This window comes from Sorex fumeus, unplaced genomic scaffold, assembly GCF_029834395.1.
Source record: "Sorex fumeus unplaced genomic scaffold, SorFum_2.1 ptg000037l, whole genome shotgun sequence".
Lineage (NCBI taxonomy): Eukaryota > Metazoa > Chordata > Mammalia > Eulipotyphla > Soricidae > Sorex > Sorex fumeus.
Window position 1 is genome coordinate 57278071 of NW_026606094.1, and position 14651 is coordinate 57292721.

The 14651-nt window shown below is 39.4% G+C and overlaps 1 protein-coding gene across 1 annotated transcript in view; it reads right to left on the reverse strand.

The window, feature by feature from the left end:
* AGMO (alkylglycerol monooxygenase) overlaps positions 1–14651 on the reverse strand; it is a 322553-nt gene that overhangs the window by 298669 nt on the left and 9233 nt on the right. The window contains exon 3 of the mRNA XM_056118323.1: positions 7244–7395. Within this exon, the coding sequence (XP_055974298.1) occupies positions 7244–7395 (152 nt within the window). The remainder of the gene's footprint in view (positions 1–7243; positions 7396–14651) is intronic.

Consider the following 14651-nt stretch of genomic DNA (forward strand, 5'->3'; position numbering starts at 1 on the left):
GGTTGCCAGCGCTGGGCCAACCCAGGTAGGAATAGGTTTTGTGCGTTGACCTGTTCCCCCTGGCGGCCCAGTGGCCTCCATCCTCCAGAGGCCATTGGACAGTCAGGTTTGAGCTTGCAGTGACAAGACACGTGGGGCCTCACGGGATAGGGGTGGTGCCAGCCCTTTCCTCCCCATCCCAATGAGATCCCCTAGTCGCCTCCCACAAACGGCCTCTATGGCTTCTGATCAAGCTGCTTAATGGCTATGATCCCAGAGACTCAGAAAAAAATTTCAAACCCCAGCAGATTTTGGCAGAAATGCCTGATCCCTGCAGTAGGTTGCTGGCGCTGGCCACCCCAGGTGGGAATAGATTTCGTGCCTTGGCCTATTCCCTTTGGTGGCCCAGTGGCTGCCATCCTCCAGAGGCCCCTGGACAATCAGGTTTGGGCCCACAGTGATGAGTCACTCAGGGCTTCACGGGATTGGGGTGGAGCTGGCCCTTTCCTCCCCACCCCAAGGAGACCCTGAGTGGCGACCCACAAATGGCCTCTCTGGCTCCTGATGCGGCCAGGATCCCAGACAGTCAGAAGCAGATCTTGGAACCCAGTGGCTTTTGGCTGAAATGCGCCAGAACCCACAGTAGGTTACTGTTGCCAGGTCATTCCAGGAGGGAAAGGGTGTTGTCACTCCGCCTGCTCCCCCTAGGCATCTGGGTGGCTGCCATCCTCCAGAGGCCATTGGACAGTCAGGTTTGGGCCCTCAGTGACGAGACACGTGGGGCCTCATGGGATGGGGGTGGAGCCTGTCCTTTCCTCCCCATCTCAACAAGACTGAGTCACCGCCCACGAACAGCCTTTCTGGCTCCTGATCAAGCTGCTTAAAAGCCATGATCCCAGAGACTCAGGAACAAATCTCAGAACTCACAGGTTTTGGCAGAAATCCCTCCAAATTTAATTGTTAAAATTTCAAAATTTCAAAATCGCGCAGCCACTACTGCAGCCATGCGACATCATATGTTATTCTTAAGCAGTAATAGAAAACAAATTGTCTACTGTTGGCTTTTCAGCAGATTTGAGTGTTGGGGTAAAATCCCAAATAATAATGGTGAGTCTGGTGTCAAAATATTGACTGTGATCAAAGTAGAGAGAGAGTAATGTGGAGATCATCTGCCCCACAGGTAGGGGAAGGGTGTGGGATGGGGGTGTACTGGGGTTTTGGGGGGGTGGAGAATGGGCACTGGTGAAGGTACGGGTGTTTCATTGTATGACGGAGACTTAAACCCAAAAGCTTTGTAACTGCTCTCATGGTGATTCCATAAATAAAATGATAAAAAATGAAAAAAAGAGTAAGGTGGAGTTCATGCCCAAATCAATCAGCTAATCAGTGTCTGAATAAATAGCAGTACCCCTACATTAAAAAAAAAATCAAGAACACCAGAAGAAATTTGGATTTGGTTTATGGATGGTTGCAGCTACAACTTTTAGAAGACTCCCTCAGGTAGAGTTTTGAGGGAAATAATTATAACATTTAATTACAAACAAAGTTAATATTAATAAACAAATATTCAATATTAGATATAGCATAGTCCTTGTCATTGAAATGAACTAATTGAAAATGCTGACAAATGTTGTGTTTCTTATCTAGAAAATGTCACTGAATACATGGAAGTCTATGGCAAGTTATAGAAATTCTGATTTTTCTTTCATTGATTTTTTTTAATCTATGTGATGAGGGACAACCAATAGTACTCTTGTTGGGACTCAGAGAAGAGTCAAACCTGTATGAACGTGTGTGTGTGTGTGTGTGTGTGTGTGTGTATAGAGAGAGAGAGAGAAAGGGTGAGAAGTTAAAGAATTATTAACTAGTGAAAAGACAGTTAAGTAGTTTTAAAGGTAAACTAGTTGTAAAGACAGCTAACTAGTTGTAAAGGTAATGAGTTGTAAAAGTAAATGAGAAATAGCCACTGCAGAACAGTAGAGAAGCAACTGCAGAACACAGATATATATCCATATATATATAATAAATGACCCTTAAGAATTGAAATTCAAGGTTTGATATTGTGTGTACTTATATACTCTAAGAATCATGGTTATATTAAAAAAAATGTATAGGAGCTAGAGTGATAGCACAGCAGGTAGGGCATTTGCCTTGCATGCAGCCAACCCAGGTTCGATTAACAGCATCCCATATGGTCCACCGAGCACCGCCAGGAGTAATTCCTGAGTGCATGAGCCAGGAGGAGTAACCCTGTGCATCATCGGGTGTGACCCAAAAAGAAAAAAAAATGTATAATGATCACTTTCTAAATATTTTTTTTTATAATTAGAGTGAAGAGCTGTACAAGATGCAATGTGTATATATATATATATATTATATATATATATATATATATTCCTTTTTCCCAAGTCTTAGAGTCTTAGAGTTAGCATCTTTGGAGCATTACTATTCACAAATGAATTTTGTGAGAGAGAGACTTCGAGAATATTTTGGTTACAAGTATTATACTGATATGGTCCCCTAGAGAACAGTGTATCTTTATTTTCTTTATCCCACACCCCTCCCATCCTGCAGCCTACCTCTGTGGTAGGCCAAAGCAGTGAATCTTAACAGAACAATTAAGCTATGACTGAGGCATGAGATAAACACTGTCCAGCTCTCTGTGTAGCCACTTTATCTGTGACACATTAAATGTCACAAGAAAAACACTGTTCTCAAAAACAGTCTCCAGGAGCCAGAGAGACAGCTCAGATATTATGGTGCTTGACTTGCATATAGCTGAACCAATTCCATCCCAGACCCCTCAAACAGTTTCTAGAACACCAGGAGGAGTGCTCCCAGAGCATATCCTTGTGTGATCCAATAAAACAAACAGCATCCCATATGGTCCACCGAGCACCGCCAGGAGTAATTCCTGAGTGCATGAGCCAGGAGGAGTAACCCTGTGAAGCTGTTAGGAAGGGTATTTGTTTCTTCAGAATTCTGGAAGAGCTGGAAGTGTACAGATCTCACTAGTACTTGATTTAAAGTAACCAAGCAAGGAAATAGTAAGGAATGATGACTATCACTTGGTCCTGGTTTACAAAACTGAGAACATTGATCAGGAGTAACGGAAGGGAGAAATGATTAAGTGAATTAGAAAAAAACATTATGATGTTTGTGAAAGGTACAGGGCACATAGGTGTTAGTGGGAGGTGTAGTCACAGTGCATCAAAACCATAAACATAGTACAATATCGCAAACATAGTAACTTAAATTCAACATCAAAAGAAATTTTATTTCAAAAATGCATAAGGGGAAAAATATCAAAAAAAGCAAAGTTCCTTCTTTTTAGATTTTACATATCCCTCCAGCCCAGCTAATTAGAGAAAGTATAATATGAATTCATCTGGTCATGGTCACGGTCCTCCTGTTGTTCATCGATTTGCTCGAGCAGGCCCAGTAACGTCTCCATCATGAGACTTGTTGTTACTGTGTTTGGCATATCGAATACGTCATGGGTAGCTTGCCAAGCTCTGCCAGGCGGGAGAGATCCTCTCAGTAGCTTGCCAGGCTCTCCGAGAGGGGCGGAGGAATCAAATTCGGGTCGGCCATGTTGGCCGCTTGTAAGGCAAACGCCCTACCGTTGTGCTATCGCTCCAGCCCAAAGAAGAAATTTCTGTACAGTCTATCTTCATCCAAGTCTAAAAATAAAACTTATTAAAAACCCTCAACAAAATGGTTAAGAATCAATCGACACAAGCATCATAAAGTCCACAAATGACAGACCCACAGTCATCTAAATAGAAAAACTGGAAAACTTTTCCTTTAAGATCAGGGACAAAACAAAAGTATCCACTCTCAGTGATACTATTTAATCTTGACATCATTTCCTTGTAAATAAGTGCAAGAGGATAATCCCAAATTCAACGTGAGTAGGAATAAAATGTGATACATGTAGTAAATGTTAGCTTTTATTTCCAGTCTTTCTCTCCTTTAAGTGTGCCTACAGCCATCATTCTCATTGGGAGTCTTAGTAAAACAATTAGACAAGAGAAGGATATAAAAGGAATCTGAACTGGAAAGGAGGGCATAATCCGGCCACTCTTTTTTAACTACATAATCTAACACAAGAAAATCCAGAAGATTCCAATACGAAGCTATTAGATAAAAATGGAAACAGTTATGTGAAATGTATAGCAAATATACAAATAGACAGCAAAATATACATATCTGCAGTGTTTTTACATATGAAAATAATAAATCCATTGAAAAAGAAACCACGAAAACAGCTTTTTTATAATTCGCTTTGATTTCCCAAATTTAAAAAAAAGCTAATAATAATTTGGATTGCTAAATAAGTAACTTGGATTGAAGGTGGTTTCCCAAGAAGTCCCTCCATGCTGCTCAGCAGGGCTAGTGCTTCAATGCAAAGGCCAGGGTCTTCCATGCTGCTTAGGCTGACTGTGTCAGTGATTCCCTAAACCATTTCAGAGGTGTTCAGGGCCTGTAAGGGCTGTATTCAGCAGTGAGTGAATGAACATGTCAGTACCAGAGATAGAACTGGGTTCAGCCACATGCAAGGCATGCACGTTAGTGCCTGCACAATCTCTCACTCTCTAAAGATGTATTTTAACTAGATATCCAAATAAAAATATATTGTTTCTTCAAAAATTATAGCATTTAACATAGTAAAGACAATAGAATCTATTTTAAATGTATTATTTTGCTGCAAATAGTGAAGATGAAGGGACACCACAAATAAGAAAACAAGATTTTTTCTTATAGTTTCAGGTGACATTTGGATTTTAGAAATATTCATGCTTTTCAGTTCAATAAATTTCACCAATTAATCTATATATCAATAACCCTAGGGTCTGAAGAAATTTTCCTTTTCTTATCCCTGCATACGTCTACATTTAAAAATTCTGCTTAATATTTTACATTATATCACATAAAATTAAAAAACTTAAATATCATATAAAAGGGTAACAAATTCAGCTCCCTAATTTATTTTTTCCTGCTAGCTTTCCATCACAAGTCAAAAGTCTTTGAACTTATGATTAGGCCTCATAGCCTGAAGGTGGTGAGTGTTTTTCCAGAAGGTTTTCAGATTTTTTTAATGCCTGCCTCCACTGGATTTGGTTCAAAGTTTTCTAATGGGAAGCATACTTTAAACAGCCTTGATTCTGAGATTTTAATATATGATTTTACTTTATTGCTCTTTCCTAACTGAGAGCACTTACAATCAACTATTTTTTAAAGCTTTATATTTGGCAATATTTTGTTGGTTCTTTGTTTCCTGTTATAAAGAGCTTTTAAAGATTAAGCGAATTTGCAGATTTCCCAAACAAACACACTTATACAGGACAGTGTGATATTAGAAGGTTCCTAAAATGAACTAATACAACATAAATTCTTTCTGCATTACCCATTTGTTTCATAGAGAATGAGAACTATTGGCAGTGGGTACACATGAGGGAGAAAAAGACTCTTAAAATAAAATCTAACATTTACTACATGGACCACATTTTATTCCTAATCACGTTCAATTTAGGAGTATCCTCTTGCTCTTATATACAAGGAAATGATGTCAAGAGCTCACCAACTATTTTCAAAGACAAAGGTTATAACAAATAACACTCTAGTTTACATGTTGCTTCCATTTTTTAATGAAAAAATATATAAGATTTTATTAAATGTGTGTGTTCAAAGTATTTGATAGAAGTAATGCTATATTAAAAATTTGGCCACCTTAAGCATAACTTGTTGGAGCCATTCTTGCGGAATATTTAGGAAGGATATTTGGTCATACATACTCCTACACACAGCCCAGTCATTCACCCTGATCTCCTTCTCTTCTTTCCATCTCCCATCTATTTTTTATTATTATTCCAGGTTTCGTCCTCTTCCTTCCTTCCTCCCCACCCACACAACAAAACCACCCACTGAAATCCTGTGTTCAACTCTTTAGAAGTTTTTTTAAAAATTAGCACTTTCCTCCAGATATACTTTTGCCTGCCTTATTCCTCCTTAGAGACCACTTGATCACCTTAGGTCTATAAGCATATTCTAACCTCTTCTTATCCTTACAGTGTTGTACGTTGTGCTCTACTCTTCCATCCCTTTTCATAACAAAAGACTTCTTTGTAAGGTGCAAAAAAGAATCCCTAAAAACAAATTCATAAAACCAGCACACCAAGAGTTTCATGTTAGAGGAGAAAGTTTGTAAACTACAGTAACATTGAAGCAGCACAATTTGGTTAGTGCATAGCTGATTGCATTTTCATTTGTAAAGCAGAAGTACTGCCAAAAACTACATCGGACAGCCTACTCTACCTAGAATTTTATGATGCTACAAGAACTCTTAGCAAATGACCCTTAAAGAATTGAAATTTAAGGTTTGATATTGTGTGTATTTATATACTCTAAGAATCGTGGTTTTATTTAAAAATAATGTATAATGATCACTTTCTAAACATCTTTTTTTATAATTAGAGAGAAGAACTGTACCAGATGCACCTTTTTTTTTCCAAAAATGACTAGACTATTTCCAATTGAATTTCAAAGCAGGACACAGAGGAATGATACATGCACTTAGAGAGTCTTACAAGTCTTACAAGTCTTACAAATTAGAGCTCAAATATGTGGTGCCTCACATGTAACAAGTGTAATACTGGCAGTTCTGCAGCTCTGCAATTTGAATCTGTCAGCTGTGATGTCTGTAATTTCTGGCACCATAAGTGATTTCTGACCTCACCATAGCCAGGTGGGTGAAAACCTCAATAACGGGGTAAGGCCACTAGTGAATCCAGCAACACAAAACGATATACGCACCAGGAGACGTGTGACCTCAGGCAAGGATGACAGCAACCCTCAGGAGTACCACAACCGTTACTAGTGTGACTCGACTAAGAGTGTGATCCCCAGCTTCACATGTTCAAGAACCACACCAAAGATGGATTGCAAATCTTGGTGAAGAATTCCCAATAGCAGGACACCTGGTGGTTGAACCCCAGAAAGCACCAAACTGACAATAAGTCATTCCCACAGCTAGGTGTGTATGCAGTACCCAGCCATCTCAATAACAACAACAACAAAGAAGGGAAGGAGAAGGAAAAGGAATAATTAAAATAAATCAAACTGCAATGTCATCTTCATTTGTTATCAGATGTCTGTACAATTATGCCCTATTTGTTCATTCAATAAGTATTTACTGAATCCCTACTATGTGTCAAACACAATTCAATATAAATTATCAATACAGCCTTGATTTGTGACTTACCATGGGCCATGCGATGAAACCAATAGTAGCCAAGGTCAACTCCTAAAAAGGTTAAATACCAAGTCCATGGAGAATCCCAGGGCAAAACCATAAGTCTATAGTTATCCCAGACATAGATGTAAGTGGTCAGTTCAATGCTCCTAGAAAACAAGCTGAACACATAAAACGTATAAGCAATAATTGTATCACATTTCAAGATGTAAAATTATGCTAACATGTTAGATAATATTTTAAAACTAATATATTTTGCATGCTAAAATAAAATCCTCCTCTTTTTTCCCTACTGTTTTATCATATCTTAAAATAGTGTCAAAATAATTCATAGGATCATTTCCTTTTGCTTCTCTGTATCGTGATCGCCATCACTCAACTTCACATAACTGAGGAGGCTATTCCTTTCTTATGTTTTCTTAAAAATTGGTTTTCAACCCCTGATCCACTGATAGTACTGGTCCACAGAAATTTCCTGCCCATGTATAACAGTTACATGATCCCGGCTACCATATTCTAAAAGGCACTGATTTTTTTTTTCTCAGTTTGGCAGGAAATGTCTGCAGCTCACCACCAGTCTGTTGAGTGAGGGCTTGAAAATATATGCAACAAAACAATGACTTACTTTTCTGTGAATTACTTCTAAATTTTCATGGTCAACAAAAAAAATGATGATTATTATTATTTATTTATTTATTTATTTATTTGGTTTTTGGGTCACACCCTGCGATGCACAGGGGTTACTCCTGGCTCTGCACTCAGAAATTACCCCTGGCAGTGCTCAGGGGACCCTATGGGATTCTGGGAATTAAACCCAGACCGGCCACATGCAAGGCAAACTTCGTACCCGCTTTGCTACTGCTCCAGCCCCAAAACATTTACTTATTTAAGTTGGGTGGGGAGTTGCTCAGGAGCCCTACAGGCCCCTCCTACTGATTATTGGCAAATATAATAGTTCAATGCAAGGTTTAGAAGATTTAGTACATCTTCAGGCCTGCAGTGCTGAGGATCATTAGGGTCTTTCAAGTGGTGCCCTGGGGCTTCCAGGACTTTACCTGTGATCCTCAAGAACCACAATGTAGCACCAGCAATGCTTGAAGGGCCAAGTGGTAACCGGGTCAAACCGAGGTCAGCCACAAGGCAAGACATTTTCCCTAACAATTGAATTCTCTGGCATCACTGTCACTGTCACTGTCCTCCCATTGTTCATCAATTTGCTGAAGTGGGCCCAGTAACATCTCCATTGTGAGACTTGTCCTTACTGTGTTTGGCATATTGAATACGTCATAGGTAGCTCAGACATCAGAAATGGTTAATTTTAGGGGCCAGAATAATAGTACAGCGGGTAGAGTATTTGTCTGGAATAAAACTAGCAACTAGCACATAATTCCCCCACGCCCACCCAGAGTAAATCCTGAGCACAAAGCCAAGAGTAAGCCATGAGCCCTGCCAGGTATGACCCCTAACCCCCAATCCTCATCCCCCCAAAACAGTAAACAAGCAAAAAGCTAACTATAAATTGCGTAATTTGAGTGAGACTACAGGTTGCCTGTGGCGTTAAAATACATTAATCGTATAAAAATTGGCTTTAAATTTTCTTCTCTATTCTCTTTTTCTCTATGTTCACCACGTCTCTATTTTACAGGATGATATAGACTTTCTGTAACATTGTCTCTGTATGAGATAATATTTTATGAGCTCTTTTGAGAATTATGTATTAACCCTCAGAACAGTTAATATTTCTTGAATAGAAACTACTGTCAAGATGTAAGGGATAACCCTAAATAGGAATAAAGTATGTATAAACAATTGATTTTTTTAAAACCAACACTAGACAGCATTTTTCACATGTTCTACCACAGATTTATAATGTATTTGAAGAATTTTCAAAACCACAAAAAATATACTTCAAATTTGTTAAACATAGCATTTGTTGCCTCAAAATTTCTGTGATTAAATTTAAGCTCAATCAATATATAGATATATATTTTATCACATATATTTGATTGCTTGACTTATCACAAATATAAAAAAATGATTCAAATATTATTCTTGATAAATATTTACTTATCACAACCAGGTTTGATGCTTAATAATTAGAGGGCATTTTACAAGATATTTTAATGCTTTTCTTCATTTATTTATTTTGTTGTTGTCACGGTTTTGCATTTGGGAATGAGAGTGTCACACTTAGTGCCCTGTTGGGATCACTATCAGTGATGCAAGAGAATGCAAGGAACCAAACTCAGAGCCTCACACTCCACCAATGAGCCCCATCCCAAAATGCCAGACTAAATTTTTAAATATCTTAATCAAAATGGAAGAAAGACTTGGCTGAGAATGTGTCTTATTAGAAAAGTGAATCTTTTGTGTACACTTTACCTGGTTTCACCCTTAAGCCATGAAAAGAAAAAGAAGAAGGTAGGAAGGAAGGAAGGGAGGGAGGGAAGGAGAAAGGGAGGGAGGGAGGGAGGGAGGATGGATGGGAGGGAGGAAGGAAGGAAGGAAGGAAGGGAGGGAGGGAGGGAGGGAGGGAGGGAGGGAGGGAGGGAGGGAGGGAGAAGGGAGGGAGAGAGGGAGGGAGGGAGGGAGGAAGGAAAGAGCACATGCTTTTGCCCATCACCACATGGTCCTCCACAATCCCTTCTTCACCAAACAATGTTGAAACACTTAAAATTTGTATCTTTTCAAAATTATATAGAAAGTTAGAATAATCCACCTACACACACTACACAAAGACACACAGTTAACCAAAAGCAAAATATTTCTGTGAAATCATTTGCAATTCGGAAGTGTCATAAGTTGAGTAGCTATTAACATTAATGTGTAGAGAAAAAAATCTTTATTATTTTCTGACTATTATAACAACTACCAAATGACATCAATAATAAGCTTAAAATGACACCGCATACAGTAAAAACATGGGAAATCAATGATAAATACAGGGCTTCAATAAAGCAGTGCCGAGGAAAAGCTCTTAGTGGTGCCACATGAACTGCTCAGGGCTCTTTCTGCTTCTAGAACAGCTGCTGAGAGACAAATGCCAAATGCCATTTATGCTTTAAGCCTTTTGTTGTAAAAGTGAAAATCCCCTTTGGACTTTGACTGGTTAGCAAAAAGACAATGTGGCTCTTTCATTAATGCAAAGTGGTGTCATTTGAACTTTTAAAAAGAGGGGGAGAGTTGAGTTTTCCTGGGCCAGAACAAAGCACTGTGAGGTTGACTTGTGAGCTTCTCGCCCTGAACCTTGTGATGCTCCCCCAGGACCCAAGAAAAAGAAAGATGCTAGAAAGTCAGTCAAGAAAAATCTACCTGGGGGCATGGTGAAAAAGAAGTGGTACAAATGCAAAGTTTGGAACAAGCTCAATCACCTAATCTTTTTTGACAAAGCCATCTATGACAAACTGTGCAAGAAGTTCTCAACTATTAATGTTTTACCCTCACCCATGTTGTGTCTGAAAGGCTTCACATTTGTGGTGTGCCAGGCAGGGTAGCCCCCAGAAGCTTTAATAAATAAAGGACTTATTATACTGGTTTCAGAGCTCAAGTACTTTACACCACAAACACCAAAGTACTTCCCAGGCACCAGGATAGATAAGTGAGCAGGTATCAACTGCATCTTGAAAAACAAAATTTTATTAAGTTAAAAAAAAAGAAATGGGGGATACCACGTTTTAATTTGTATCATTAGCTTCAAGGCATGTTACAAAGACTTTGGAAATATGGGCCTTTCCTTTTCATCTAATTTTGATTTTAAGTGTATGACTATCATTTAGCATAGATTGAATATTTTAAGCCATTGTTTGATCAGAAAACAAAAAAATACTAATAGATCACATGAACGCAAAAGATGACTAGAAATGTCTAATATTTATACTTTTGTAAATAGGACATCAGATCACTAGATCTTAAAAACCAATATTAAATGTGACAGTATTTGCCAAAAAAAAAAAAAACAGTTTTTCTCCTGAAGCCTTGGCCAAGTAAACTAATGAAAATATCTGCAACAATATGTATATTCTAGCACAAACTCTAGTACTCCCATCAAATTGACCCTGAGAATGCTTGCAGCACATGCTGGATGCTCCTTCTCTGGTCCAGCACTTTTGAAATTCAATATGGTGGGAGGGGAGATGGCGGGGGCTCATACATAGTACATCAGGTAGAGGGCTTGCTTTGTAAACTGGGTTTAATCCCTGATCTCCCATGTGGTCCCATGAGCATCTCCATGAGTGATTCCTAAGTGAAGAACCAGGAATAACCCCTCAGTATCACCAGATATGGCCCCCAAACAAAAATCAGATGGAAAGTCAATTTGGGGAGGTATGCAAACATCAAATCAAAAATGACTGTGTTAGAAATATAGACATAGCTAGGATAAGCTTTCTGAGATGTTCACAAATATGGGTGAGTTTGCTCATAAGAGAGGATGATCTCATACCAGGGTTCTCATTACATTCTGGAACATCATGGGAACTTGACATTTAAATCACACCTTCCAGTCTGTTATCCTGATTATTTGTCAAGATAGGGGGAAAGAACATTTCTTATTTTAAGTCATGTTATCTGGTTGTTCACCTTTTTTTTTTTTTATGTAGGAGTACTGCTATTTATTCAGCCACTGATTAGCTGATTGAATTGGGCATGAACTTCGCCTTACTCTTTTTTTTCCATTTTTTATCATTTTATTTATTGCATCACCATGAGAGCAGTTACAAAGCTTTCGGGTTTAAGTCTCGGTTATACAATGAAACACCTGTACCTTCACCAGTGTCCACTGTCCACCCCCCAAAACCCCAGTATATCCCCATCCCACACCCTCCCCCTACCTGTGGGGCAGATGATTTCCACATTGCTTTCACTCTACTTTGATAACATTCAATATTTTGACACCAGACCCACCATTATTATTTGTGATTTTATCCCAACACTCAGATCTGCTGAAAAGGCAACAGTGGACAATTTGTTTTCTATTGCTGGTTATGAATAACATATGATGTTGCATGGCCGCAGTAGTGGCCGTGCAATTTTGAAATTCCGAAATTTTAACAATTAAATCTGGAGGGATTTTGCCATATACCTGCTGGGTTCTGGGATTTGTTCCTGAGTCTCTAGGATTATGGCCGTTAAGCAGCTTGATCAGGAGTCAGTGAGGCTGTTCAAGGGCGGCAACTCAGGGTCTTGTTGGGATGGGGAGAAAAGGGCCAGCTCCACCCCCATCCCATGAGCCCCCACATGTCTTGTCACTGTGGGCCCAAATGTGGCATCTGAAGGATAGCGGCCACTGGACCGCCAGAGGGAATAGGCCAAGGCACGGAACCTATTCCCACCTGGGGTGGCCAAGAGCCTGCAACCCACTGCAAGGACTGGACACATTTCTGCCAAAAGCTTTTGAGTTTCGAGATTTGTTTCGGAGTCTATGGGATCATGGCCGTTAAGCAGTTCGATCAGGAACCAGAGAGGATATGCCTCCAATTATATAGCTGAGCCGGAGGTGGTTTGTGGGTGTAGTTCCCACATAGGTATGTGGGGTCTGGCCAAAGGCACAGCAGCAATTTTGGGGTATCTGGAAGTCTGAAGACACCATCAGGCCCCTGATGCCACTCGCCTCACAGGTACAGAGTGACCTGCTGATGGCACCATACCCCCTTGGTCACCTTTTTATATAGGCAAGCATTCTTCATTCTTTATTGGAAGGGTCTGTCTTATGGAAATAGTAACCCCAATTATGGAACATTATAATTAATTTTCAGAGAGGTGTCATGTAATATTTAATTTAGATAAAAAACAGAAATAACACAAATTTTACATAGTTTCCTGAAATAGTGATTAAAAAACAGTTTGACATTATTATCATAGGAGTCAGATAATCTTTTGTTAGGAGAGAATATGCTCTGAATTACAGAACTATTAGCAAGATATCAAGTCTTGATTTACTAAATAGCAGTAGTACAGCCTTCTGCCCCTGTGACAACTGTCTAAATGTCCCCAGAGGGCAGCATATACAAAATTGCTTCTGTCTATAACCCTTAAAAGGGCAATTCAGAAAAAAATCTAGAGCTCAGAAAACATGGCAGAAACTTGAGCAACAGAGGATAGTTCAAATGCCTAAGTATATTCTGTGTATGCAGGAGACTCAAGTTCAATCTCCAGTACTGCAGAATATGCTGAGAATAACTGGGCTCAATACCTAAGCACAGTGCCAGAAGTAGCCTCCAAATACTGCCATGTGCTCTCCCCCCAAAATAATAATACATAAACTTTAGTGTGTAGTTTCAAAGCAGATCCAATCCTGAACTCAGTGAATTAATCAATATATTATTACTAATAGACTCTTAATTATCAACCACAGCAAAAGAGGGTGCTATTGTCAACATGGCAAATATACCCCACCTGTCCAGTATCTTTTAAAAATGTTACTATCTTTCTTGTTAATTCCAGGAAAAATTAAAAATATGTATTAATTCTTTAAGAAGTCCCCAGGGATGACTCAATGGCTGAAACACCTGCCTTGCAAGCATGAGGCCAGGAGATCAATATTCAGTACTTCTAGGCTTAGTCCATCCCAGTCCCAGTAGTCTTTCTGTTTGGGACCACTGGCACTACAATTATGTGTGCCTCTTCCAGCACACAACAGCTAGTGTCAAATTAGTGGGGAACCCCCAATAATGGTAAGATCACCAGAGAGCACAAGAACTAAAGATATGCTAGCAATGCAGCTGGTTGTGGAAGTCACAGTGAGCACATCTGCAAGTGCTCTAGAGTATGCAACCCCCAGCAATTATCACAGCCACATGTGAGAGCACGACAAACAGATGTGAGAGCCCCAGCAAGCTCTTCAACCAAGCTCGCAAGCAACACAACCAGGCCTGTGTACAACGGAAAGGAAAGGAAAGAGGGAAAAGGAAGATAGCAAAAGTTTCTAAGAAAAGAAAGAGACCCTTGGAACACCTCCATTTGTGAAACAAAGAGAACCTGCCTGCAATGGAAATACCTTTTTTTTAAATTTCTTGTACAGGTGCCAGGTCTTGAGCAGACACCCAATTTATTACTCTGTCAACTTACTTATTAGGGTTGACATAACTTGAGCTGAAATATGCCTGACATACTATAGTCAAAACCCATTTTTTTTTCACACTTTAGCACAAAGCCAAACTTTCCTGAAGGTGAAAGAGGGAAGAGGCAGTGGAAGTTATAATCCCTGCTTTCTATCAGCAAGATGAATATGATCCTCTTCTACCACAAATGGGAAAAAACAGCCATGCAGTGCCCACAACTAAAAACAGTCTAGCAAAGGATACAGCTGGGAAATGATCCTCAAGCTCTGGAAAGCCCTTGATTGCAGGAAATAGCACCTACATTTTCAAAAACGTTCCCACCAGACCTTGAATCATTAACCGAAGTTCTTTCTCCTTTC